At 34.7% G+C, this 27,170-nt stretch overlaps 1 protein-coding gene across 11 annotated transcripts in view; it reads left to right on the forward strand.

Annotated features, from left to right (window-relative positions):
* The window catches only part of RYR2 (ryanodine receptor 2), an 826,096-nt gene that overhangs the window by 639,466 nt on the left and 159,460 nt on the right, over positions 1–27,170 (forward strand). For all 11 annotated transcript variants that reach the window (XM_072637850.1, XM_072637853.1, XM_072637851.1 and 8 more), the window contains 7 exons: positions 10,353–10,483; positions 11,741–12,061; positions 14,087–14,327; positions 17,369–17,456; positions 21,756–21,848; positions 23,468–23,638; positions 25,268–25,327. In XM_072637850.1, the coding sequence (XP_072493951.1) occupies positions 10,353–10,483; positions 11,741–12,061; positions 14,087–14,327; positions 17,369–17,456; positions 21,756–21,848; positions 23,468–23,638; positions 25,268–25,327 (1,105 nt within the window). The remainder of the gene's footprint in view (positions 1–10,352; positions 10,484–11,740; positions 12,062–14,086; positions 14,328–17,368; positions 17,457–21,755; positions 21,849–23,467; positions 23,639–25,267; positions 25,328–27,170) is intronic.

Below are 27,170 nucleotides of genomic sequence, written 5' to 3' on the forward strand. Positions count from 1 at the left end.
CTATAATACTCCTGGGAGTTTTCATTTTGAGATTTCTTTCAGGAGAAGGAGGTAGATTCTTTCCATTTTTATTTTATCCACTGGTTCTAGATTATTAGGGCAGTTTATTTTGATAATTTCTTGAAAGATGATATCTATGCTTTTTTTTTAATTATAGCTTTCAGGTAATCCAATAATTCTTAAATTTTCCCTCCTCAATCTATTTTTCAGATCACTTTTTTTTTCCAGTGAGCTACTTCATATTTTCTTTTATTGATTTTTAATTCTTTGGATTTTATTTTATTGTTTCTTGATTTCACATAAAGTCATTAGCTTCCACTTGCCCCAGTTCTAATTTTTAAGGAATTATTTTCTTCATTGAGCTTTTGCACCTCCTTTTCTATCTGGTCAATTCTACATTTTAGGGAGTTCTTTTCTTCAGTGAATTTTTGTTTGACCCTTTCCCCCCCAATTTGATCAGTTCTACTTTTCAAAGCATTGTTTTCATCATTGGATTTTTGTGCCTCTTTTACCATTTGGCCCATTTTGTTTTTTTAAGGTATTATTTTCTTCAATATGTTTTCATGCCTCTTTTTCCAAGCTGTTGACTCTTTTTTCATTATTTTCTTGCATCACTTCTGTTTCTCTTTCCCAATTTTTCCTCCACCTCTCTTATTTGATTTTTTTTAAAAAAATTATTGAACTCTCTCATGGCCTGAGACCAATTCATCTTTTTCTTTGAGGCTTTGGCTGTAGCAGTTTTGACTTTGTTGTCTTCTTCTGAGTTTGTTTTGATCTTCCCTGTCACCACAGTAACTTTCAATAGTCAGGATCTTTTTCTGCTGTTTGTTCTTTTTTCTAGTCTATTTCTTCTCTTTTAACTCTGTGGTAAAGTAGAGTTCTGCTTCTGCAGTGGAGAGGGTGCTGTTTTGAGCTTTAGGTTTTTTGTAAAGCTGTTTTTAGAGATAATTCTGGTGACCTCTAACTTTTCTGTTCTTCCAAGATAATATGATCTAGGGAAAAGTGTGTTTCCTACTTTCCTAGCCTGTTCTCTGCTCTGTGAGCAGCCATAAGTACTGCTTTCTGCCCTGTGACCAGGCTCCCAGCTCCCCTAAGGCTTCAAGTTCTAGTGTACTAGTGCTCCTCTTTACCCTGGCTCTGAGACTCAGAACTATGACCCCGATCCAAAGGGAAATTCAGTAGAGTCCTGCCCTGGTGCCAGGCCCTGTAATCTCGTTCTGTCCACTTGTCTGACTCCCTCACCATCTGTGGGCTGAGATTTCTGGAATCCACCACTGTTCCCATTGATTCAGTAACCCCCAAGGCCTACTACTGCTAGTTTTCTGGGGTGTGATCTGTGCTGGACGGCACTCTGTTTTCATCCTGGTACAACATATCTTTCCTGCCAACCTTCTAACTTGTCTTGTGTTGGAAAATTGTTTCATTCATCCTTTTGTGGGTTATGCTTCTCCAGAATTTGTTTTGGGATATTATTTGAAGTTGTTTGAAGTGTGTTTGGAGGAAAGGTGAGGCAATTCCTTGCCTTTTCTCCACCATCTTGGCTGTCCTTCCTATGCATATCCTTTGACCCAGCAAAACCACTACTAGGTCTGTATCCCAAAGGAATCAAAGCAAAAAGAAAAGGAGCTATGTATACAAAAATATTTCTAGCAGCTGTTTTTGTGGTAGTAAAGAATTGAAAATTGAGGGGATGCCTATCTGTTGGGGAATGGTTGGACAAGTGGTGATGTAAGATTCCCCAATAGATAAATGATGAAAGGATATGAACAGGAAGTTTTCAGATCAAGAAATTAAAGCTATCTAGAATGATATGAAAAAATGCTCTAAATGATTATTGATTACAGAAATGAAAATTAAAACAACTCTTAGGTACCACCTCACTCCTGTCAGATTGGCTAATATGACAGAAAAGGAAAATAATAAATGTTGAAGTAGATATGGAAAAATTGAAACAGTGTAATGCATTGTTTTTTAATGTTTATTTATTTTTAGTTTTAAACATTCATTTCAAAAATATTTTGAGTTCCAAATTTTCTCCCCATCTCTCCCCTTCCCCCATCCCAGAATGCTGAACATTCTGATTACCCCTTCCCCCAGTCTGCCCTCTCTTCTAACACTCCTTCCTTCCCGTACCCCCATCTTCTTTCTTGTCTTGTAGGACAAGATAAATTTCTATACCCCATTACATGTATTTCTCATTTCCAAGTTGTATGTAAAAACAACTCTATACATTTTTTTCTAAAACTTTGAGTTCCAACTTCTCTTCCTTCCTCCCTCCACACACATCCTCACTGAGAAAGCAAGCAATTCAGTACAGGCTATATATGTGTAGTTTTGCAAATGACTTCCGTAATAGTCATGTTGTGTAAGACTAACTGTATTTCCCTCCATCCTATTCTACCTCTCATTTAATCTATTCTCCCTTTTGACCTTGTCCTTCCCCAAAAGTGTTTACTTCTAATTTCTCCCTCCTCCCATTTGCCCTCCCTTCCATCGTCCCCCCCTTATCCCCTTCTCCTCTGCATTCCTATGGTGTAAGGTAGATTTTCATATCAAATTGAATGTGCATGTTATTCCTTCCTTAAGCCAAATGTGATGAGAGTAAGCTTCTCTTTTTCCCTCTCACCTCCCCCCTTTTCCCTTCCATTGAAAAAACTTATTATTGCCTCTTTTATGAGAGTTAATTTGCCCCATTCCATTTCTCCCTTTCTCCTCCCAATATATACCTCTCTCACCCCTTATTTTTATTTTTTTAGATATGATCCCTTCCTATTCAACTCACCCTATGCTCTCTGTGTATATGTGTGTGTATGTATGTGCGTGTGTGCGTGCATGCGTGCGTGCGTGCGTGTGTGTGTGTGTGTGTGTAAAATCCCTCCAACTACCCAAATACTTAGAAAAGTTTCAAGAGTTACAAATATTATCTTTCCATGTAGGAATGTAAACAATTCAACTTTAGTAAGTTCTTTATGATTTGTCTTTCCTTTTTACCTTTTCATGCTTCTGTTGATTCTTGTGTTTGAAAGATTTTCTATTCAGCTCTGGTCTTTTCCTCAAGAATGCTTGAAAGTCTTTTATTTCACTGAATAACCATTTTTTCCCCTGAAGTTTTATACTCAGTTTTGCTGGGTAGGTGATTCTTGGTTTTAATCCCAGTTCCTTTGACTTCTGGAATATCATATTCCAAGCGCTTTGATCCATTAATGTAGAAGCTGTTAAATCTTGTGTTATCCTGATTGTATTTCTACAATACTTGAATTGTTTCTTTCTAACTGCTTACAGTATTTTCTCCTTGACCTGGGAACTCTGGAATTTGGCTACAATATTCCTAGGAATTTCTCTTTTGGGATCTATTTCAGGTGATGATGGGTGGATACTTTCAATATTTATTTTGCCCTCTGGTTCTAGAATATGAGGGCAGTTTTCCTTGATAATTTCATGAAATATGACGTCTAGACGCTTTTTGATCATGGCTTTCAGACAGTCCCATAATTTTTATATTGTCTCTCCTGGATCTGTTTTCCAGTTGTTTTTCCAATGAGACATTTCACATTATCTTCCATTTTTTCATTCTTTTGGCTTTGTTTTGTAATTTCTTGGTTTCTCATAAAGTCATTAGCTTCCATCCGCTCCATTCTAATTTTTAAAGAACTATTTTCTTCAGTAAACTTTTGAACCTCCTTTTCTATTTGGGTAATTCTGCTTTTTAAAGCATTGTTCTCCTCATTGGCTTTTTGAACCTCTTTTGCCAATTGAGTTAGTCTATTTTTAAAGGTGTTATTTTCTTCAGCATTTTTTAGAGTCTCCTTTAGCAAACTATTGACTTGCTTTTCATGATTTTCTTTCATTGTTCTCATTTCTCTTCCCAATGTTTCCTCCACTTCTCTTACTTGATTTTCAAAATCCTTTTGGAGCTCTTCCATGGCCTGAGACCACTGCATATTTATTTTGGAGACCTCTAGTGGTAACCATTATTCTTCCTCATCAGAAAGGATAGAAGAAAATACCTGTTCACCAAGAAAGTAATTTTCAGTAGTTTTATTTTTTCCCTTTTTTGGGCATTTTCCCAGCCAGTTACTTGACTTTTGAGTCCTTTGTCAGAGAGGATTATATTCTGGGGACCTATGAGTTCTCAGTTCCTCCAAGGTGGTATAATCAAGGGAGAGGAGTTTACTCATCTCCCAGCCTGTGCTCTGGTCTGGAAGCTACCAAAGCTTTTCTGCCCAGGATCTGCAAGTAGAATTCCCTTTCCAGAGCCTCCACCAGTTCCACCATGTCAGCCAGCACTCTATCTCACCCCTGGGCTGCCACTCAGGGCTGAGATTCAGATCAGTAGCTCAGTTCCCCCAGGGGCTTTAGGCTGAGGGCCCCAAAAATGAGCTGCTGTTGCCACTGCAGCTGCTGCCACTGCCTAGGCCTGGGGTAGGGCTGAGGACCCCACTCCTTTCTCACCCAGATGAAAAAGCTTTCTTACTGACCTTTGAAGCTGACTTTGGCATTTGTGGGTTGAGGGAACCTCTGCTGCTGCTGGGGATTCTGCCCCTGAAGCATGTTCAGGTCCTGTTCCTCCTGGTGCTGCATGGCCAAGGCTGGGCTGGGCTCTGTGGACTGCACTCCACTCTGTGCCCTATGTGATAGACCTTTCCTGTTGGCCTTCCAGGCTACCTTGGGCTGGAAATCTCTTTCACTCTGTTGTTTTGTGGCTTCTGCTGCTCTAGAATTTGTTTAGAGTCATTTTTTGCAGGTATTTTATGGGCTGTGGGGGAAGAGCTAGAGGATGTGCATCTTTCTACTTCACCCCCACAATAATGCATTGTTGACACAGTTGTGAATTGATCCAACCATTCTATAGAGGAATTTGGAACTATCCCCAGAGTGCTATAAAGCTATGCATACCCTTTGATCCAGCAATTGTACTACTAGGTCTATATCCCAAAGATATCATAAAAAAGGGGAAGGGTCCCTATATGCAAAAATATAGCAGCTCTTTTTGTGGTGGCAAAGAATAGGAAATTGAGGGGATACCCGTTAATTGGGGAATGGCTGAAGAAGTTGTGGTATGTGAATGTAATGGAATATTATTGTTTTGTGAGAAATGATGAGCAGGCAGATTTTAAAAAAACCTGGAAAGACTTACCTGAACTAATGCTGAGAGAAGTGAGCAGAACCAGGAGAACATTGCAGCAAGTAACGGTAGCACTGTGTAATGATCAACTATGATAGACTTGGCTCTTCTCAGCAATATAATGATCTAAGATAATTCTAAGGGATTATTATGATGGAAAAAGCTGACCAGATGCAGAGAAGGAACTGTAGTGTCTGAATGTAGATTGAAACATACTTTTTTTTCTTGGTTTTGTTTTGATTTATTTTGGTTTGTTTTCTTTTGCAATGAAACTAATAATGGAAATATGTTTTATGTGACATTATATGTAAAAACAAAAAAAGAAATGCATTGCTTATGTTAGAAAAATGTAAGGCCTAATAGTTTTTCTCCTAGGTAAGTACTTGAGGGCAGACCTCTACAACTTTTATTGGTGAATGCCTCGTTTCTCTTATTTATTTTTATTTTGAAATATTGTTGATTTGTTTTTTATATCACTTTCCTTTCCAAATATAGCTCTCCCCTTCCGTAGCCCAAAGTATCTTTTTAAAGTATTTCAGGAAAACCGACTAATACTAAAATCAAGTATAAAAGTATATACAGTGTTTCATGCCGTCCCTTCCGGCCCCTTGCTAACTACTATGCAGTGATGTGCATTTTCAAATCACTTCTTTAGAGATATGTGGGGTAATTGCACAGTGTTGATTTTTGGTTTTGTTCTTTCCATTTACATTATTGAATATATTGTTTTCTTGGCTATATTTTCTTCAGTTTTCATTTGTTCATATAAGTGTTCCATGTTTCTTTGCCTTCTCCATATTCATCTTCTCTTAAAAAACAGCAATATCCCATTATATTCATTCATTAGTTTGTTTAGTCATTCCCCAATTAAGAGGCATCTAATATCTTTCTAGATCTGCTACTACAAAAAAAAATACTGCTGTAAATACTTTATTTATATTGAGCCTTTTTTTTTTATGAATTTGGATTTAACATTTATTTATTTATTTATTTATTTAACTTTTAACATTCATTTTCACAAAATTTTGGGTTCCAAATTTTCTCCCCTTTTGTCCCCTCCCCCCACCCCAAAACACCGAGCATTCTAACTGCCCCTGTCACCAATCTGCTCTCTCTTCTATCATCCCTCTCTGCCTTTGTCTCCATCTTCTCTTTTGTCCTGTAGGGCCAAATAACTTTCTATAGCCTTTTACCTGTGTTTTTTATTTCCTAGTGGCAAGAAAAGTACTCGACAGTTGTTCCTAAAACTTTGAGTTCCAACTTCTTTTCCTCCCTCCCTCCCCATCCCTTCCCTTTAGAAGGCAAGCAATTCAATATAGGCCAAATCTGTGTAGTTTTGCAAATGATTTCCATAACAGTCATGTTGTATAAGACTCCATATTTCCCTCCATCCTATCCTGTCCCCCATTACTTCTATTCTCTCTTTTGATCCTGTCACTCCCCATGAGTGTCAACCTCAAATTGCTCCCTCCTCCCCATGACCTCCCTTCCATCATCTCCCCCACCCTGTTTATCCCCTTCTCCCCACTTTCCTGTATTGTAAGATAGGTTTTCATACCAAAATGAGTGTGCATTTTATTCCTTCCTTCAGTGGAATGTGATGAGAGTAAACTTCATGTTTTTCTCTCACCTCCCCTCTTTATCCCTCCACTAATAAGTCTTTTGCTTGCCTCTTTTATGAGAGATAATTTGCCCCATTCCATTTCTCCCTTTCTCCTCCCAATATCTTTCTCTCTCACTGCTTGATTTCATTTTTTTAAGATATGACCCCATCCTCTTCAATTCACTCTGTGCACTCTGTCTCTATGTGTGTGCGCGTGTGCGTGTGCATGTGTGTGTGTGTAATCCCACCAACTACCCAGATACTGAATAGTTTCAAGAGTTACAAATACTGTCTTTCCATATAGGAATGTAAACAGTTCAACTTTAGTAAGTCCCTTATGACTTCTCTTTGCTGTTTACCTTTTCATGCTTCTCTTCATTCTTGTGTTTGAAAGTCAAATTTTCTTTTCAGCTCTGGTCTTTTCATCAAGAATGCTTGAAAGTCCTCTATTTCATTGAAAGACCAATTTTTCCCCTGAAGTATTATACTCAGTTTTGCTGGGTAGGTGATTCTTGGTTTTAGTCCTAGTTCCTTTGACTTCTGGAATATCCTATTCCACGCCCTTCGATCCCTTAATGTAGAAGCTGCTAGATCTTGTGTTATCCTGATTGTATTTCCACAATACTTGAATTGTTTCTTTCTAGCTCCTTGCAATATTTTCTCCTTGACCTGGGAACTCTGGAATTTGGCTGCAATGTTTCTAGGAGTTTCTCTTTTTGGATCTCTTTCAGGAGGGGATCGGTGGATTCTTTCAATATTTATTTTGCCCTCTGGTTCTAGAATCTCAGGGCAGTTTTCCCTGATAACTTCATGAAAGATGATGTCTAGGCTCTTTATTTGATCATGGCTTTCAGGTAGGCCCATAATTTTTAAATCGTTTCTCCTGGATCTATTTTCCAGGTCAGTAGTTTCTCCAATGAGTTATTTCACATTATCTTCCATTTTTTCATTCTTTTGGTTTTGTTTTGTGATTTCTTGGCTTCTCATAAAGTCATTAGCCTCCATCTTTTCCATTCTAATTTTTAAAGAACTGTTTTCTTCAGTGAGCTTTTGGACCACCTTTTCCATTTGACTAATTCTGCTTTTTAAAGCATTCTTCTCCTCATTGGCTTTTTGAACCTCTTTTGCCAATTGAGTTAGCCTATTTTTCAAGGTGTTATTTTCTTCAGCATTTTTTTGGGTCTCCTTTAGCAGGGTGTTTACTTGTTTTTCATGCTTTTCTTGCATGTCTCTCATTTCTCTTCCCAGTTTTTCCTCCACCTCTCTTACTTGATTTTCACAATCCTTTTTGAGCTCTTCCATGGTCTGAGCCCATTGAGTGGGCTGGGATACAGAAGCCTGGACTTCTGTGTCTTTCCCTGATGGTAAGCATTTTTCTTCCTCACCAGAAAGGAAGGGAGGAAATACCTGTTCACCAAGAAAGTAACCTTCTATAGGCTTATTTTTTTTCCCTTTTCTGGGCATTTTCCCAGCCAGTGACTTGACTTCTGAGTATTCTCTTCACACCCACTTTGCCTCCAGATCTGCCCAGCCAGTGCTTGGGGTCTGAGATTCAAATGCTGCTTCCCTGCCTCAGGGCTTTGGGTGGGGGCGGGGCTGCTATTCAGTGTGAGATTAAGTTTAGGTGCTCAGGTGGGGGCAAGGCCTCCTCACGGGCTCCGTTCCCTCAGGGGGTTTATGCAGAGACCTTCAACAATGGATCTGGGCTCCTGCCTGCTTGGGGAGACCTGGTCTGCTCCTGCCTCTGCTGCTGCCTTCCGAGGGGGCCTGAGTTATGGGGGCACCCCACTCCCCTCTTGGCAAACCGAGAAGACCCTCTCACCAACCTTTGGGGCCCGTGGGTGGAGGGACCCATGCGGCCACTGGAGATTGTGTCCCTGAAGCCTACTTGGATCTCTTCCTCTCGGTGCCGTGTGGCCAAGGTAGGGCTGGGCTCGGCTCCGGGTCCCCAGCACAAAGGACCTTTTGTGAGAGGTTTTCAGGGCTCTGTGGAACAGAAACCTCATCCTCTCCATTGTTCTGTGGCTTCTGCTGCTCCAGAATTTGTTGGGAGTTCTTCTTTACAGATATTTTATGGGCTGTGGGTTCAGAGCTAGCGTATGTGTGTCTTTCTACTCCACCATCTTGGCTCCGCCCCCACCTTTTTTTCTTTAATCTTGGGTTATATGCTTAGCATTGTGGTATTGGATCAAAGGGTATGGATATTTCAGTCACTCTCTTCATATAATTCTTAATTGCTTTCCAGAATGGGTGAACTAATTAAAAACTCCACCAATAGTGAATTAGTGTGCCTGAGTTTCCACCAACATTAACTTGTCAAATCTGTTGTCATGTTGCCATCTGTTGTTAAAAGTTTGCAGTTATTTTGAGATCTGTTTGTTCATGTCTTTTAGAATAGGGGAATCACTCTTAGTTTTTTGTGTTAGTATTAATTCATTATACCTTGGATACCATAGTGTTTACTTGATATATATGATAAAAAGATTTTTCCCCATTTTCAACATCTCTTCTTGTCCTAGAAACATTAAATTTTTTTGAACTGTTGCTTTTCAATGTCACAAAATTGTAATTATCTAGTTTGTCTTTTGTGATCACTTCCAGCCCTTGTTTGCTTAAGAACTTTATCCTTAGACCTACCTGTGAAAGGTACCCAATCTGGTTCTTTGCAATTTTTTTTTTTTATATTATGACTTTTAATTTTCAGGTTGCATATTGATTTTGAACTTACTGTGGTATACAGTGTAAGATAGTACCCCATAATTTTTCCTTATTGCTTTCTACTTTCCTTAACAGTTTTTATTAAATAAGAAGTACTATTCCTTGTAATTTATATGCTTTCCCATTAAAAGAAAAAAATAATTGTGGTTTTGCTGATAAGTTCAAAGACTAACAAAATTGTTTGTGTTTTAGTACTGGGTAGCATTATTACTAAATTATGACAGTTTATTAAAACTGTATCAGTTTTATCTTCTTGGGTTTTACCCATATATCTATCCTTTATGTGATTGCTCTTTCTCCATAGGATAGTTCATGCAGACACAGATTTCTGAACTTAAAGAGATTTCAGTGGTCATTATTTCACTGTAATACTGTATCTGTTGCTTCTTTTCTCCATCGTGAGATAGTTATCATTTTAAATACATAATGTTTTTTCATCCATAGCAATGCAAAGTATTTCTTTGCTGCTGAGGAAGCAAGATTACACAATGGATAGAGGGCTGGAGCTGGAGTCAGGAATCCTGAGTTCTGATCTAACCTCTGATATTACCTGTGTGACCCTGGACAAGTTACTTAATATATCTGCCTCAGTTTCCTAGACTGTAAAATGGGGTTGATAATAGCACCTGTTTTACAAGGTTTCATATGGATTGAGATAATATTTGTAAAACACTTAGCATAGTACCTGGCACATTGTAAGTACTTAATAAATGCTTGCTCCTTTCCCTTTACTCCTCTATATTTTTCAATTAATGAATTTTGAAGCTACACAATCACAGAAATGTCCCCTATAAACTGTGAAGTTATAAATTTCATAAAGAGCTTCATAATATTTCATCTTAACTACATGCTACATCTGTATACACATATATTTAATATATTAATATATGCATATTATGCTTACAGGCAGCGGTCTTCTTTAGGAGAATGCCTGGCTGCATTTGCTGGTGCTTTCCCTGTGGCTTTTTTGGAAACACATCTGAACAAACATAACACATATTCAATCTATAACACTAAGTCTGCAAGAGAAAGAACAGGTAAAAATAAAATTTTAAAGCACATTATTTTGAGATATGAAGCTACTGATGAATAGAATTTGTCATCTTTTCTACCTATGAATTTTACCTCACTTTTCCTCCTTAAATTTATTCACATGAACTACTTCAGCTTTTAAAACGCTTCATAACCCTGCCTCAAATTATGAGTCTAGCCTCATTGTACATTATCCTCTGCTCTGTGATCTAACCAAACTGACCTTTTTCCTTTGTTTCTCACAAACAACACTCCATCTCCTATCTCAGTGCCTTTCTACTGGCCATTTTCTATGCCTCAAATTATCCTCCTTAGCATTGTGTCATAGAATTTGTCTCTTCCTTCAAGATTCAACTCAATCACCACCTTCTGCGTGGAGCCTTTCCTAATCCCTACAATTCCTAACAGCCTCCCTCCTGGACTATATTTATTTAACTACTGTGCATTTATTTGTATTTATTCTCTTTATATTATTATTCATGTGTTTATATATGTAGTTATCTTCATAAAATAAACTACTTTAAAATAAGGATTGTTTCATTCTTTGCATATATACCCCAGTATTTAACATGTTCTCTGGCACATAATCATCTGTGTTTTAATTATTACTTATTGATTGATTGATAGTATATGCTTCTACAACTAATGAATCAAAACAGTGTTTTCATTTGTTCATTTTATCTCTTTCACTGGTTATGAATGATTTCTTTCTTTTTTTGATTCTTATCTGAATAACTTCATCTAACTTAAAGTGCTATAAATGTGACACTTCTGGGTCTACATGCCTATTTATAAAGGTCCATATTTCCCTTTCCCTTGTTTATGCTGACTGCTTTCAGTATATTTTAGTAGATAGGAAGCTGTCCTTGATGGGTTTAAGTTCTGACTTTTATATGTGTCACCTTCTGGCCAAGTAACTTAACCTCTCAGAGTGACAGACAAATATATTTTATGTAACAAATATTTTTATATTGAATAACAGGAGTGAAATATCATTCTCATCTACTGTAATATTTCTTCTTAACTTACCTATTGGTATGTTATTCATTAACCTGTAAGCATATGTAATTTCTAAATTTTACCTTTTAATTTTTTATGTTCTACCTACATATTTTTTGTAAGCCCTTTAAAACAAGAGCTGTGTGCTATATTTCATAGAGTAGAGGAGAGAGAAAGGTTTCGATCCGTAATTGCATAGAATAAAGAGTATATGCACTATCTGTATTTCCTTCTTTGAACACTTTAAAAATGTTTTTGTCTAGCTCTCAATTTGCCAACTAGTGTGGAAGAAGTTTGTCCAAATATACCGTCTTTGGAAAAGCTAATGGATGAAATTGTGGAACTTGCAGAGTCTGGAATTCGCTACACACAAATGCCACATGTCATGGAAGTTATATTGCCCATGCTTTGTAGCTATATGTCCCGATGGTGGGAACATGGACCTGAAAACAATCCTGACAGGGTAGATACATGCTGTACAGCCTTGAATTCAGAGCACATGAACACACTTCTAGGGAATATATTGAAAATCATTTATAACAACTTGGGTATTGATGAAGGAGCTTGGATGAAGAGGTTAGCAGGTAAGATTTTAAGGGTATTGCCATATTAAAAAAGTATTTTGACTTCTCAGTCAAAGTTTTGAATGAGTAAAAACTATGTAATCTTTTGTCCGTATTGTTTATGGAAATTCACTATTTTTCTTCTATTGACTAATGAATGATTTACTTTTTATAGTTACCACTTTGTTTCAGAAATTATCATGGGCTTACTATAATAATAATAAAACATTCTTTTGATTTTCTGGGTGACCCAAGAAATTTGTTAGACTCAGTCTCTGTTAGTATTTTGGTAACTTTCTAAATATTTAACTTTTTTAAATCCCTAAGTAAACAAATTTTCCAAAACTTAAGAAATTATCCCTATACCTATAGAATCATTGTCCATTGAACTGAATGACCAAATAATTCTACTTTTATTGCACTGTATTAGTCTATAAGTATAGTAAAATGATCAGGAAATTTATTTCTTTTTTTAAAAAAGTCAAATCATCTCAGCCATGGCCTATGTTGTCTCCTCCTTTTCCTCCTCAACATCCTCTACCATACCCTTGCCTTCATGTCTGCATTTAACTCTGCTCCAGTCTCTCACTTTGCTTAACTGTGTAGAATTGGGTTAAGGCAACTGATTCCACATAGAAAAAAATAAGGAATAGTTCCATAAATTGTTCTTTAGAGGTCTGAGCTTGGAACCAGTAAAAGATGGTTTGAGAAACTACAGTAAATAATGGAGAAAACTCACAGACTGTGAGGGATCCTGCAAGCAAAAGGCTGAGGGCATTTGGTTTTGTAATTCTTTTACATATGACTGAAGTGAAAGCAGCTGTGTCTATAAAACCTCATTCAATTGATGGAAAAGTGGTTAGGCCTAAAAGAGCTGTCTTTAGACAGGAAACCTGGGCTCATGTTACTATGAAGAAACTTTTGGTGAAATTTAAAAAGATAGTAAGGATATGGTTAAACTGATAATATTGAAATAAAAACAAATAATATGCTTTTTAAAAAGTCGGAATGAGGAGGCATTTTTTATTTGATGACCATGATCTCATGGATGAAATTGTATTGCAAAAATACCATATCATCAGTGGCCATAGTGCAGAAGAAATGATTATTTAATCTAATCAAAATTCTAACAGTTGAAGAGAAGGTTTGAGAATTCCCATGATAGTGGATAAAATTTTGGACCAGTCCCAGGAAGCAACTTTAGAGAGGGATCTGATGGATGTGTTAGAGGTTGTGAATTTCTGTTTGCTTTTTTTAAAGCAAATGTGCTTAGTTAAATTCTTTTACTTTTATTTCTTGGCCTTTGAATTTCCATCATGTCCCAGTGGTCTAAGGCTGAGAAAAACAGCATATGGGTATATTCAATTCAATCCAACAACCGTTTCGTAAGTGTTCATTATAAGGAGGTTCTGTTAGTCACTGAAGGTCATTCGCACTTTCTTTGTAATCTATGGTCTTAGAGAGTTTCCCGGGGCACTGAGAAGCTAAATCTTTGCCCAGAATCCTATAGCCAGTAGAGTAAGGTTAGAATAAGGGCTTAGGTCAGTTCTTCAGACTCGTAGTTCACTTTACCAACATAGATCAAGGTACCAAAAAAACCAAAAGGAATCACTTGCCCCCAAGGAGCTTTCATTCTACGTGGAAAAACTGAAGGAATTTGAGAGGAAGAGAGTATTAACTAGAGGAGTCTTATTTAGGCTTGACTGTGAGATGTCATCTTAACTGAACTTTGAAGGAAGCTAGGAAGAAGAGTTAAATGTGAGGAAGGAGTTCATTCTAGCAGTGGGAGACAATCTGTACAAAGGCATGGAGACATAAAATGAAATGGTGGATTGTATTTTCACGGTGAATGAGAATTTTTGTTTCTCTGCTAATATTGAGTTAGATGCCTGTCTTGAAAAAAAAGAAAAACTAGAAAGGATGATATTTTATTGAAGGTTTTTATATGGGTATATATATGTACATATGTATATTTGTGTAAGTTTTTATTTATAAAGATAATTGTATAGATGTAGATAACAATGCTAAATATCTGGTTTCAAACAGTGTTTTCCCAGCCTATCATAAACAAAGTGAAGTCCCAGCTCTTGAAGTCACACTTTCTGCCATTGATGGAGAAACTCAAGAATAAAGCAGCTATAGTAGTATCTGATGAAGACCACCTCAAATCTGAGGCCAGGGGCGACATGTCTGAGGCTGAGCTACTCATTCTAGATGAATTCACTACCCTGGCAAGAGATCTTTATGCCTTCTATCCTTTGTTAATTAGATTTGTAGACTTCAACAGGTAAGTTTTTTAAAAAAGTCATTAATTTCACAATTTATTTCCATACCAGTTTAGACATGAGTATCTCTTATGACTTGACTCATCATTGCATATGTGAGAATGAGATTATTTTTGAGGTTTTACTTTATCTAAATGTTGGCTGGAGTTATTGAACTTTACAGTGAATCTAAAATTTTCCCAGTTCTCTTTTTTTATACCAGTATGTTTCTTCACCTGAAGGTGATTGAGTGAAAAGTATGAGCTTTTGACAATACAAAACCCATTACTACAAAAAAAAAAAAACACTAGAGAAGCATAGGAATCAATGGAACTTTTCTTAAAATAAATAGAATCTATCTAAAGCCAAGAGCAAGCATTATCTGTAATGAGAATAATCTAGTAGCCTTTCTAATTTGATCCAGGGTGAAATAAGAAGGTACTACATTATTACCATTGTTATTCAGTACCATACTAGAAATGCTGCCTATCACAATAAGACAAGAAAAAGTAAATTGAATAAAAATTGGCAATGAGGAAACAAGACTATCATCTATGCAGATGATCTATGGAATATTTAGAAAACCCTAGAGAATCATGTTAAAAACTATTTGAAACAACTAATAACTTTAACAGAGTTGCAGGATATAAAATGAACTCACACAAATCATCAGAATTCCTATATATTACCAAAAAAAACCCCCAAAAACAGGAGGAAGAGATAGATAGGAAGATTCTATTTAAAATAACTGCAGACAATATAAAATACTTGAGAGTCTACACATATGCAAATTTTATGGACATAATTACAAAGTATATAAATAAAGACAGATTTAAACAATTGGAGAAATATTAGTTGCTCATGGATTGGCTTAGACAATATAATAAAAATGGCAATACTACCTACGTTAATTTAGTTATTCATTGCCATGACAATCAAACTACCAAAGAATCATTTTATAGAGCTAGAAAAAAATAATAACAATTCATATAGAGGAACAAAAAGTCCAGAAAATCAAGACAATCAATGAAAAAGAAAGTTAGGGCAGGGGACCTAGTAGTAAAAGATCTCAAACTAAATTACAAAGTGGTGATCATCAAAAATATTCTGGTACTCACTAAGAAATAGAGTGGCAGGTCAGTGGAGTAGATTAAGTACACATTATACAGTAGTGAATGACACCAGTAATCTAGCATTTGATATACTCTAAGATCCCACCTATGAAGGTAGAACTCACTATCTGACAAAAACTGCCAGGAAAGCTAGAAAATAGTCTGGCAGAAACCAGGCGTAGAACAATAGTTCACACCGTAAACCAAAATAAGTTCAAAATGATTTAGACATAAAGAGTGATATCCAAACAAGTTAGGGAAAGACAAAAAAAAAATACCAACAAGGATAAGGGAAGAAGAATCTATGAGCAAATGAGTTGGAGAGGATCATGAGAGGTAAAATGAATAATTTCAATTCAATTAAAAAGTTTTTGCCAAAAATCAGTTCATTTAAAATTGTAAGGAAATCAGGAAACCGGGAAAATTTTTACAGCAGGTTTCTCTGATAAAGGTCTCATTTGTCAAATATTTAGAAAGCTAAGCCAAATTTATAAAAATAAGTGCTGTCCTTCCAATTGATAAATGGTCAGAGGATATGAACAGGCAGTTTTCATAAGAAATCAAAGTTATTGATAGTCATATGAAAAAATGCTGATCACTACTGATTAGAGAAATAAAAATTAAAATATGAGGTACTACTTCATAACTGTCAGGTTAGCTAACATGACAGAAAAGGAAAGTAATAAATGTTGGAGGGGATGCGGGATGTATTGCTGATAGAATTGTGAGTTAGTGTAACCTTTCTGGATAACAGTTTAGAACTATGCCCAAAGAGCTATAAAACCGTACATACCCTTTGATCCTGCAAGACCCCTGCTAAGTCTGTACCCCAAAGAGATCAAAGAAAAAGAAAGAGGATGCATATGTACAAAAATATTTATAACATCTTTTTTCCTTTTTTTAATTAATTAACTTATTTGTAGTTTTCAGCATTCACTTTTATAAGGTTTTTAGTTCTGAATTTTCCCTCCTCCCTTTCCCACTCTCCCCTCCCCAAGGTGGCATGCATTGTATAATCATATTAAATATATTTCCACATTAGTCATGTTGTAAAAGAAGAATCACAACAAAAGGGAAACACCACCAAAAAGCAAAAAAAGAAAAAGAGAGAGAGAGAGAAAGAGAGAATGCTATGCTTTAATCTGCATTGAGATTCCATATTTATTTCTCTTGATGTGAATGACATTTTCCATTATGAATCTTTTGGAATTGTCTTAGATCATTGCATTGCATTGGAGCTTTTTTTTTTTTTTTTTGTGGTGGCAAAAAATTCAATTGCGGAATGGCGGAAAGAACTGGTGGTATACGATTTGTGATGATATACTGTTGTGCTATAAGAAACGATTGTCAGGATGGTTTCAGAAAAACTTAGTAATACTTGTATGAGCTGATGCAAACTAGGAGAATATTATACACAGTAATAGCAATATTTTAATGATAATCAGCTGTAGAAGGCTTAGCTACTCAGATCAATACAGTGATCAATGACAATTCCAAAGGACTCATGATGAAAAATGCTCTCCATTGCCAGAAAGAGAATTAATGGACTTTGAGTGCAGGTGGAAGCATATCTCTTTTCTTTGTTCCTCCCCCCTAGTCTCCCATAACATTGTTAATGTGGAAGTATTTTGCATTTCTTCATTTGGATAATGGGTATCATAATTTTTTACCTTTTCAGTGGATGGTGGAGCAGGTGAAAGGAGGAATAAAATTTAGAACTAAAAAGAAAATTTAAAAAAATATTATGAATTTAAATGGAAAAGGTGAAACAGGGCAAGAGTTGGGGGAGAGTAAGACCTTAACAATAACTAGGAAGAGTCAACTTAAGAGTAACATTTTAAAACACATTTGGCTATTCTTCATTACTAGGTTTTGAAGTATGTTTGTCCAAATGAGAATCTCATCATTTTAAGAAATAACTAAGGAACCATATTATTCATTATTTATTCTAGAGCAAAGTGGCTCAAAGAACCAAATTCTGAAGCAGAGGAGTTATTCCGCATGGTGGCTGAAGTGTTCATCTACTGGTCAAAGTCTCATGTAAGTAGGATAACATTGGTAGGAAACTTTCTCGTTAGAGAAAGCATCGTGAACGCTTTTAGTCTCTTAAAAAAGATCCATTCACCTATCTCACCTTCCCCAGTCACACATACTGCCCCCCCACCTCTTCTTTGAGAAGGTGCTTTTTGCCTCAGCTCTTTCACCATCAGTAAATTTTTGCTTCCAGTTATGATGGTGAATCAGATTTTCTTTTGTGAAGTTGGCATGTCACCATAGTGTACTGCTTTTTAATATTTGAGATTATCTCTAAAAAAATGAAAGGTCTCTTTAGCAGCCATTTGAAATGTTTACATATAGTTTAGACCCCAAAATATATTTAGACATAAATTATCTGGACTACCAGTATTACTTAAATTGATTGGAGAATTGCAGCTACACACTTTCTATGTTGTAGATTCATCCTTAATTGCTATGTAACATTTTTCTTGCAGTAATTAGCACCATGTATTTTAAAGTCTTATTGCTCAAATATTTACTTTTATTATTCTACATATTCCATTATCTTAAATATTCTATTTTTCTGTAATGAACATTTTAAATATGAGATAGCAACATGAATTTAGTTTTGTATGTAATTTAAGAAATAAAAATAGAATCTTAAAAGACTTAATTTTAAAAATATTAATCTTAATTCTATGGTCTAAAATTAAAATTTGCCAAAATACACCATATATCTGTTATTAGAGCACTATTAGGTCTTTTTCCCCTTTTGGGAAGGGTTGTAAGGAATCATGAGACCTAAATTTACCCATTACTAGCTATATGCTATTGAATAAGTTCCTTAATCCCTATGAATCTTGGTTTCCTCATCTTAATAAAATGGGAAGTGTAGAGTGTAGGCAATATGGCATAATGGATAGAATATTGTCCTAGGAGTCAAGAAAACCTTATTAGAAGTTTTAACCTTGAAACTTAATGAGTTGGATGACTCTGAATGTAGATCAGTTTATCTCTCAGGGCCCCAGTCAACTTCCTGTCAACCAGTTATAAAACACTTAATAGTTGCCTACTATGTGCTAGGCACTGATGATAAAAAAAATATTTATTCAAGTATTTCATTTATTTAAATATCTGGTTTTTAAAATACTAATAGAATTATAGTTGAAAAGGTCCTTATAAATTATTTTGTCCAACCCTATACCTTATACATTAATTCCCTCTGCATGCCAGTTTTAAAATTTACCATTTTAAATGAGTAAAATATGCCATTTTTAGCATTCTTTGAATGCTTATTTTAAATGGCATCTTTTCACAATATCCTTTTAAGGATATTACTTTATATAGGGGAAAAATGATCTGAACTACACTTTGCTAGTCATATTTTGTGGGGGAAAACAATTCTGAAAGACTTTCAAACTCTGATCAACTCTAATAATAAACCATGACCCCAAAAGAATGAAGGTGAAACATGACACTCTAGAGGTGATGAACTTAAATTGCAAAAAGAGACAGTTTCACACTGGCTAATATAGGGATTTATTTTGCTGAACTAGGTTGCTATGAATTGATTGATCTTTTTTTTTTTCAATTGGAATGGGGCTGGTAGGAAGAAAAAATTAATTTTTTAAATATTTGTTCATTGAAAAATAAAAATAATGATTTGTTTTTAAAAAGAATCACAAGATCATACAGCTGAAGTGACATACTCAAGATCATATGGTAGGTGTGTCGTAGAGCCTAGAATCCAGGCCTTCTGATTCTCAAACTAGTCATTTCTCTTTTTAACCACATTTTTCTAAGGCTCTTTCTGAGTGTTCTCAGATAGTCACTAAATTTTTTTCTAAATATTCTGAAACAGTATGTCATGCTGAAATGAAAGTACTAGAGCTGTAGTTGAAACCTGGTAGACAATATATAAAATGGTGTATGAATTTTATTACCTGATTATTTTTCTGCATTTGAATGAAGAATCACAAAGTTTCTTCTTTAGATTTTGAGGAGTGCCTATAAAGTTATTTTCCAATCATTTTCACTTAACATTCTGTATCTAGAAGGTTCAATAAGTTTTTTAAGCATGTTGACTCTTACCAAATGTAACTATATGGTTCTTAATAAATTAAAGAAAACAGGCATATTAATTGTTGCTTCCCCCATCTCCCAAGGAATGCAAGAATCAGTGTACAAAATAGGACCAATTAGCTGCAGCTTTCCTTACATCTTTATGTTGCTCTATCTGAATACTTATACTTCTGATTCTTCTGAATACATGGAGCTTCATGATTCACAACCACAGAGTGTGTGACCAATAGAATGCTCATGTTAAAGAGAAAAACTTTGGCAGTCACAAACAAGTTTGGGGTCATTGAATGCCTTTCTAAATATGATTCAGCCTAACTGTTGCCTACTCAGTTTTTTCTGACAGAAAGATGATGAATTTAAGATGCAGAAAGAAACTGACATTTTTGTATATTGCTAATGTTGTCATATTGCTGGACTGTGTAGCTAACTACTTGAGGGCTTTGTTTTTCTCTTTTTTCCTTCCTTTCTCCTTCTTCCCCTCCTTCTCTCTCTCTTTTTTTCTTCCAACCTGTCTGCCTTCCTTCCCCCCTTCCTTCCTTCTTTCTTTCCTTCCTAATTTTTCGCAATGGAGATGGGAACTATTGGGAGAGATAAAATAACTTCAACTGAAAAATAAATCATTTAAGTTGAAAAATAATAAACTACTAAAATTTTTAAAAATCATATAAGAATATTTCATGTGAGGAGTTATTTACATTTTCCATATAGGGGGGATTACATATAGAAAAACTAAAAGACTTTCCCAAGGAATATTGTTACTTAAGAGGTAAGACAAGTAGGAGAATATAATGTAGTCCAAAGTGGGGCCATGCTAAAACTATAGGATTCAGTACCATTGCATCAGAGTATAATTCTAATGGGCTAGTCACATAGTTCCAAACATTCATTTGCCTAAGACTTTTACAGAGAGCTCATACAAGGCAGGTGATCAGAAGAAGTGATACAAGGATCTCATGGTTTCTCTGATATTTCCCAATTTGCTAACTTAGAGTAATTTTCTTTTTCTTAATTTAGACTTAAAAATTTTCCCCAGGTACCTGTTTCCTTTCTAGTATATACTGTACTATATTTGTTTGTGTAAAAACTTTTAAAATTTTATATAATCAAAATTGTCATTTTATCTTTTGTGTTCCTATTGCTTGTTAAGAGAGCTTATTTTGGTGTATAATGGTGTTAAATTAAGACATAATTTTGCTTTAAACACCTCTTAAATTATTTCATAGTATCTTCACAGAAAATGGAGAAATAGAAATGTTTTTAAGTAGTGATATGCAAAGAAAAGTCAAATTTGTTTTTAGCCAATTGATAAATCTTCTACCTCTACCAAAACTTAGTAAAGCTACCAAAGAAGAAAACCGGTGGATTTGAATTGTAGTTCCTTTCATTTTTCACTGATGTGAAGTATAGAAAAAAGAAGTATAGAATGTCCAAAATAAAACTAGGAATCATAAAATGTTTGAAGATAACCATGGGAGTTTTCCAACACATAAGTCACTTTAACCTCCGATAACAACAGCATAGTACCATGCACATGGTAGGCATTAGTTTGTCAGAAGTTGAATTGAAAAGATCTTACAAAAACATGCAGAACACATATCATTAACTTGTTAATAAAATTAACATCTGCTGGTGTTTGCTATTTGAAGAAATGGGTTTCAATGTCATCCATGTCTTTTAGGCATTTTTTTAAAAAAAAACTATGTCTTAGAGGTACAAATTGATAATTATTTTGTGTCATATTTTTTCCATGTTTAAAGATAAAATTGAGTTGACTGATTTTTCAAAATAAAATTCATAATTGCTGTATTAATATATGTTTAGTCATCTGTGAAATGAGGGTATTGATCTCTAGAATCTTTTTCTATCCACAACTGTTAGATATTTGTATGCTAAAATATTCACTATTATAACTAACAAAATTTCCTTAGGATTTTGTCTTATTTATGTATGCTTAATTAATATTCTGGTACATTTTATGAATTCATGTAATCTGATATTTTTAAAAGGAATTAGCCATTTAATTTCTAAAATACTTCTAAAAATCTGATTCTGTGCTCATTGCAGTTTTTTAAAAAATGCTGTTCTCTGCCAACCCTATCAGTAATTTGTGCTATTTTAAGAGTAAATAAAAGCAGAAAAGGATTTGACACTTAGGATGGAAAGCCACACTGCACTGTGCCTCTGTCATTTCTGTTCAGTTCTATCTTAGCTTCTCCCATCAGTGATTTTCAACTTAAATTTTTTTGTGCAACTTTCCAGAATTTCAAACGAGAAGAGCAGAACTTTGTTGTTCAGAATGAAATCAACAACATGTCCTTTCTTATTACTGATGCCAAGTCAAAGATGTCAAAGGTACTCTAATCTATTTCATAATTCTAAGAGATATTTCATTGTATATTCTTTTGCAGGTTAATTAAGAAAAATCTTTCCATAATTAAGATTAGTTTTAAATGTTAACTACTTAATGACCACATCTATAGGAGTTTTCATGGCAGTTTAAGTTTTCTCTAATACTGTGTACTGCTAATGATTTGCCTCAAAAGGTTGAAATACTTCTTACTCCAAAATATTAGTTATATGATATAACTTAGAATGGTGTATTATGTAATTCCCTATTATTGGGCAAACATTACACAGTGATTGTGATGAAGTGATGAGAATCTTAACTAAAGCAGTGGTTTTTTAATAGACAATGTTGTGGAAGTATAAATGACAAGATTTGCAAATTGATTGGATATATTAGTGAAAGTAAGGAGTTGACAAGATTTCTATTCTTTGAATAGAAAAATGTTGAGTAGAAAAGTGTTTGAGTTGAAAAATGTTGAGTACAGAAAGTTTGTCTGTGTCGGGGAGAGGAAGATAATTAAGTTCTATTTTGTATAAGTTGAGTATGAGATGCCTTCAGCATATACAATTTGAAATGTCCACTAAGCAGCCAGTGATACAAGATTGAAACTCAATAGAGATTTAGCATTTTTATCAACCTATGAATCATGTGAATAGAAATGGTAATTAGACCCATTGGAGCTATTGAACTCACCCTGTGAAAGTTTATAAACAAGAGAAGAGCGCCCAGGACAGTCTTGAGGGACACCCACAGGTAATGTTGCTGAGTCATTTTAGTATTGTCCATGATGCCTTTTGGGATTTTCTTGGCATGCTTACTGAAGTGGTTTACCATTTCCTTCTCCAGTCCATTTTACAGAAAAGGAACTGAGGCAGATAGGGTCACACAACTAGTAAGTGTCTGAGACAGGATTTGAACGTGTGAAGATGAGCCTTTCAGATCTAAGCCTAGTGTTCTATTCATTGCACCACCTAACTGCCCATGATAGGAATGAGGATCTAGTAAAAGAGATCTAGTAAAAGAGCAGTCACAGAATCTGAAGATGGTAATGTCACAAAAATTAAGAGAGAAGGAAGTTTCTGGTCTGAAGAGAGGTCTGAAGTGTTGAATGCTGCAAAGAGGTCTGGAAGGGTAAGGACTGAGAAGAGACCATTACATTTAGCAATTAAGAGATATTCAATATCTCTTGGAAATAGTAGTTTCAATTTAATAATAATCGTGAGAGGCAGATTGCAAAAGGATGAGATGAAAGTAAGAGGGGTGAAATTTATGAGTGTGTGAATAACATTTTATTTGGAAAAATATCATCCTTTTTCCTTAATAGAAAAAAAAACCTATATAATGGACTTGATTAAAATTAAATTCTAAAAATAAAAACTAAAATTCTGGATTGACAAATTCTGAGGGAAAGACAATGAAATTTTCAGAAACTAAGGAAAAATAGGTAAGAATAACTCCAAAAAAATAGTGGTTCCTCAAAAGTGTTGCCTACTCTGTAATTAAGGGCAAATACGGAAGGAAAAAAATAATCCCAATACCAATTTTCATAAAGATCTGAAGACTAAGGAGCTATTGGGTGGAAGTAAAACTAATGCTGACTGTATCTTCCATGTTTGTCCTACAGGCAGCAGTCACAGATCAGGAAAGAAAGAAAATGAAACGTAAAGGAGACAGATATTCTATGCAGACCTCTCTTATTGTAGCAGCCCTGAAGAGATTACTACCTATTGGATTGAATATTTGTGCACCTGGAGACCAAGAACTAATTGCCCTAGCTAAAAACCGGTTTAGTATGGTAAGGGCTTGTGTTTTTTCTAGTTTTAGCACGTTAGCCAAGTAAAACTGCAGACTATTTATTTACCTTTCTTTTTGTCAGTTCTTTTTATTTTTGTTTCACTAATATTGAATGTTTATTAAGCATTTACTTTATGTATAATAGAGAAATATATGCTCGACTAAAAAGTTTTTTTTTTCTTAATGATAATTTCTTTTGTGTAATTTGGTGTCCATTTAAAACTATACTTTTTGTGCTCAAGTACTTAAGTCATAAATACTACATCACTGCAATTTTTTAGGATCAAGCCAATAGATTGCGAGCTAGAAGGTATGTCAGACGTCATCTATTCTAATACCTCATTTTACAAAGGAAAAGAAAAGTCCAAAGAGGTTAGGGGACTTTCCTAAAGTTACACATGAGTAAATGTCAGAGCTGCAATTCAAATGCTATTCCTCTCATGCCAAATTCAGTGGTCTTTCACTGTACCAGATGCTTCCTGCTCACTCAAATTCAGTTTACAGTAGTGTTAAGAATCCAAAATAATTTACCATATAAGATCATATGATAAAGATTCATTATTGATACAGATTTATGGAGAGTAATTCCTTTTATGAAAAATAAAGTACTGAAATCATGTAATAGCTAATTTTCAAGTTTTAAGGTATTTGCAGCAATAGGGAACCAGTTCTGACTTCCTTTTATTCTTATTTTCTCCTCTTCCTGGTGATGATAAAGATGAGGAAAAAAGCTCTTACAAATATGCAGGCAATGATAATAATAAAAATTCTTCATATAATATTTTAAGGATTACAAGGCATTTTCCTCACAATAGCCCTAGGGCTAGATAGTTTGAATATTCTTATCCTTATTTTACAGGTAAGGAAACTACATGTCACCTAAGTTAAGAAACTTGTCTGTGATCATATAGCTAGCAGCTGGCAAAACTAGGACTAAAACCTAGGTCTTATAATTTCCCATCTCATGTTCCTTCTACTATATTTTGCTGCCTTTCAATAAGTATACATTGGGATTGAAGAGAATATTTCAACAACCCTGACTCCAACTTCCATTCTCACACAGGAGTACAATATGTTTATTTAACATTCCTGTATAAATTTGACATGGCACTGAAAAGTGGTATAGCTCATAATAGGCATGGAGTTGAAGGGCAGCACTGTGAAGTTATCTGGGTTATGTTTCCAAAGTCTCCGTAAACCTGAGAAGTTTTTTTTGCTGTAGCTACAATAAGGGTATATATAGCTACTGTTCTATTCTGCAACTAAGAGAAAATCATCAAAAGCATAATTCAGTATAAAACCAGCTTTTTCAGTCAGTTGGTAGGGGAAACAAACAAGAAAGCATCTTGTTGGCACCTTTCTTGATATAAATGAAAAAATCAATCATTTTAGATATCAGAACATTTAATCTAACAACAAAATAGGTTGTTTTGTTTGAAATTGCTAAACTGTATAGAATAATTTTTAAAAGAATATGCAAGTATTAGGGTTTTTTGTGGGATTTTTTGATCCTATGAACAGGATGAATATTCATGTATTATGCTTATTTAAAAGAACCTTGTAGTTTGTCCACAAATGAGTGGTCCCTGACCCATTTTAAGTTTTCCTTCTGATGTTTATCTCTTGACAGAAAGACACAGAAGATGAAGTACGTGATATTATCCGCAGTAATCTTCATCTACAGGGCAAGGTAAACCAGAACATTTTCCAAAGCACATTCAGTTTATTTCAAACATTTCTTTTTACAAAAGGATCACATCACAAATGATGTTAGCTAAGTAGGTCAGGATAGCAAAATATTTTGGCCAGTCATTTTTTTCTACTTTAAAAAAAAACGCTTTGTTTTAAGAACACCCCCAAAAAATCTATTTTTGTGGAAGTTCTTATACCCATCACCCACAAATAAACTAGTTTTGTGATCTGACTTTTCTCCAGAATTTTGTAATGATTATGTCTAGTTTAAGTAAGTGAATGTAGTTAATTCTTTTTGCTCTTTTAGTAGAAGTGGGTCAGATATAAGAAATCCTATATAAAATCTGAAAATAATTATCTATATTTTTGTTTCTTTGAATATAGGTACATTTTGGAAATCAGTCACCATTTTAGCTCCAAGTGTTATCAGTTGTGCCAAGTATTACATAAGGATAATACTCTGTAACTAAGGGAAGATAAGGAAGAACAGTAAGGATGATTCATTAGCCATACCTTAAGCGTAGGGAATGAAATGAAACAGATGTTTCAGTAAATATTTATCCACATCATAGAAAATTATTATTACATTTATAGATAACATTAATATAGTACTTGCTATGTGTCAGGCATGGTGCTGAGAGGTTTACAATTATTATCTCATTTGATGCTCACAACAGCCCTGAGAGATAGATACCATCATTAACCTTATTTTAGAGATTAGAAAACTGAGACAGAGTTTAAGTGATTTGCCCCTGGTAGCACAGCTAGGAGGTGTCTGAGGCTGGATAAGAAAGCAGTTTTTCTGACTCTGAGCGCTGCTCTCTGTCTTCTGTGCCACCTAGCTGCCTTTTCTTGTTCAGTCTTAGCTAAGAATGGGTTTGAGAGGTGATTTGTTCTGCTTTACATGCTTCTTAATTATGATTTAGATATGACATTTAATATTGTACTTTATTAGGGGTAATAGCAGCTTGAAATCCCTAAGTATCTTGAGACTGAGAATGTAAGTAGCACATACCTTATTCTCTGCTCTGTTTGGAGGGAAGCATTAACTAATGAGGGAAGTAATTATGTAAGTTTTCAGCAAATGACAATTGCATTTTAAAATGCTTGCTTGGGACTTTTAATTTAGTTTTTACATATCCTTCTATGCATAAAGTATTTTTCTCAAGATGAAATTCTTTTTGACATTTCAGTTTATTCTTTGTCATGAAATTAGTTTTGAAGTTTAAAGTCTTATCCATTCACTCAACTCCTATTTTAAATGATATATGTTTATTAAATTTTCACTTTACTACTTTGAGTTGTGTTATCTCTTCACTTATTAAGAGACTTAAATGGATCACTGGTTCATTGACTTAGAATAATGATTCTCTGAAAATGCTTTTAGTTTAACTTTGTCTCTTATTAAGGAAACTGCTAACATTGAATATATCTGCCATTTGGGCTGCTATATCTTCCATTTAAAGTTCTTAAGGACTAAATAAATCTGATAATATAAAAATGCTTAATGTGCTTCACTTCACAAGAAAAATCTTATTTTTGGTGTGATTTAGCTATGACTAGCATCATTTTGTAATAATATATTTAATATGTTATGAGCAAGTTCTACTTTAAGGTGAGAAACCCTGTTTATAGCATAGTTTAGATCAAACTATTTACAATTCTTAAAAGAAAAAAATGGGAAGTTTTGACAATTTTGAAAGAGTCTATTTTTAAGTTAGCCAAAGAAAATGAAAAAAAAATATTGTTTTAAGGGTTGGTTAATTACTCCATACTTGTTAACACATTAAAATGAACTAATTTCAAAGATATGCATTTTATAATTGAATTTTTACAAAACT

This window comes from Notamacropus eugenii, chromosome 2 (assembly GCF_028372415.1).
Source record: "Notamacropus eugenii isolate mMacEug1 chromosome 2, mMacEug1.pri_v2, whole genome shotgun sequence".
Classification (NCBI taxonomy): Eukaryota; Metazoa; Chordata; class Mammalia; order Diprotodontia; family Macropodidae; genus Notamacropus; species Notamacropus eugenii.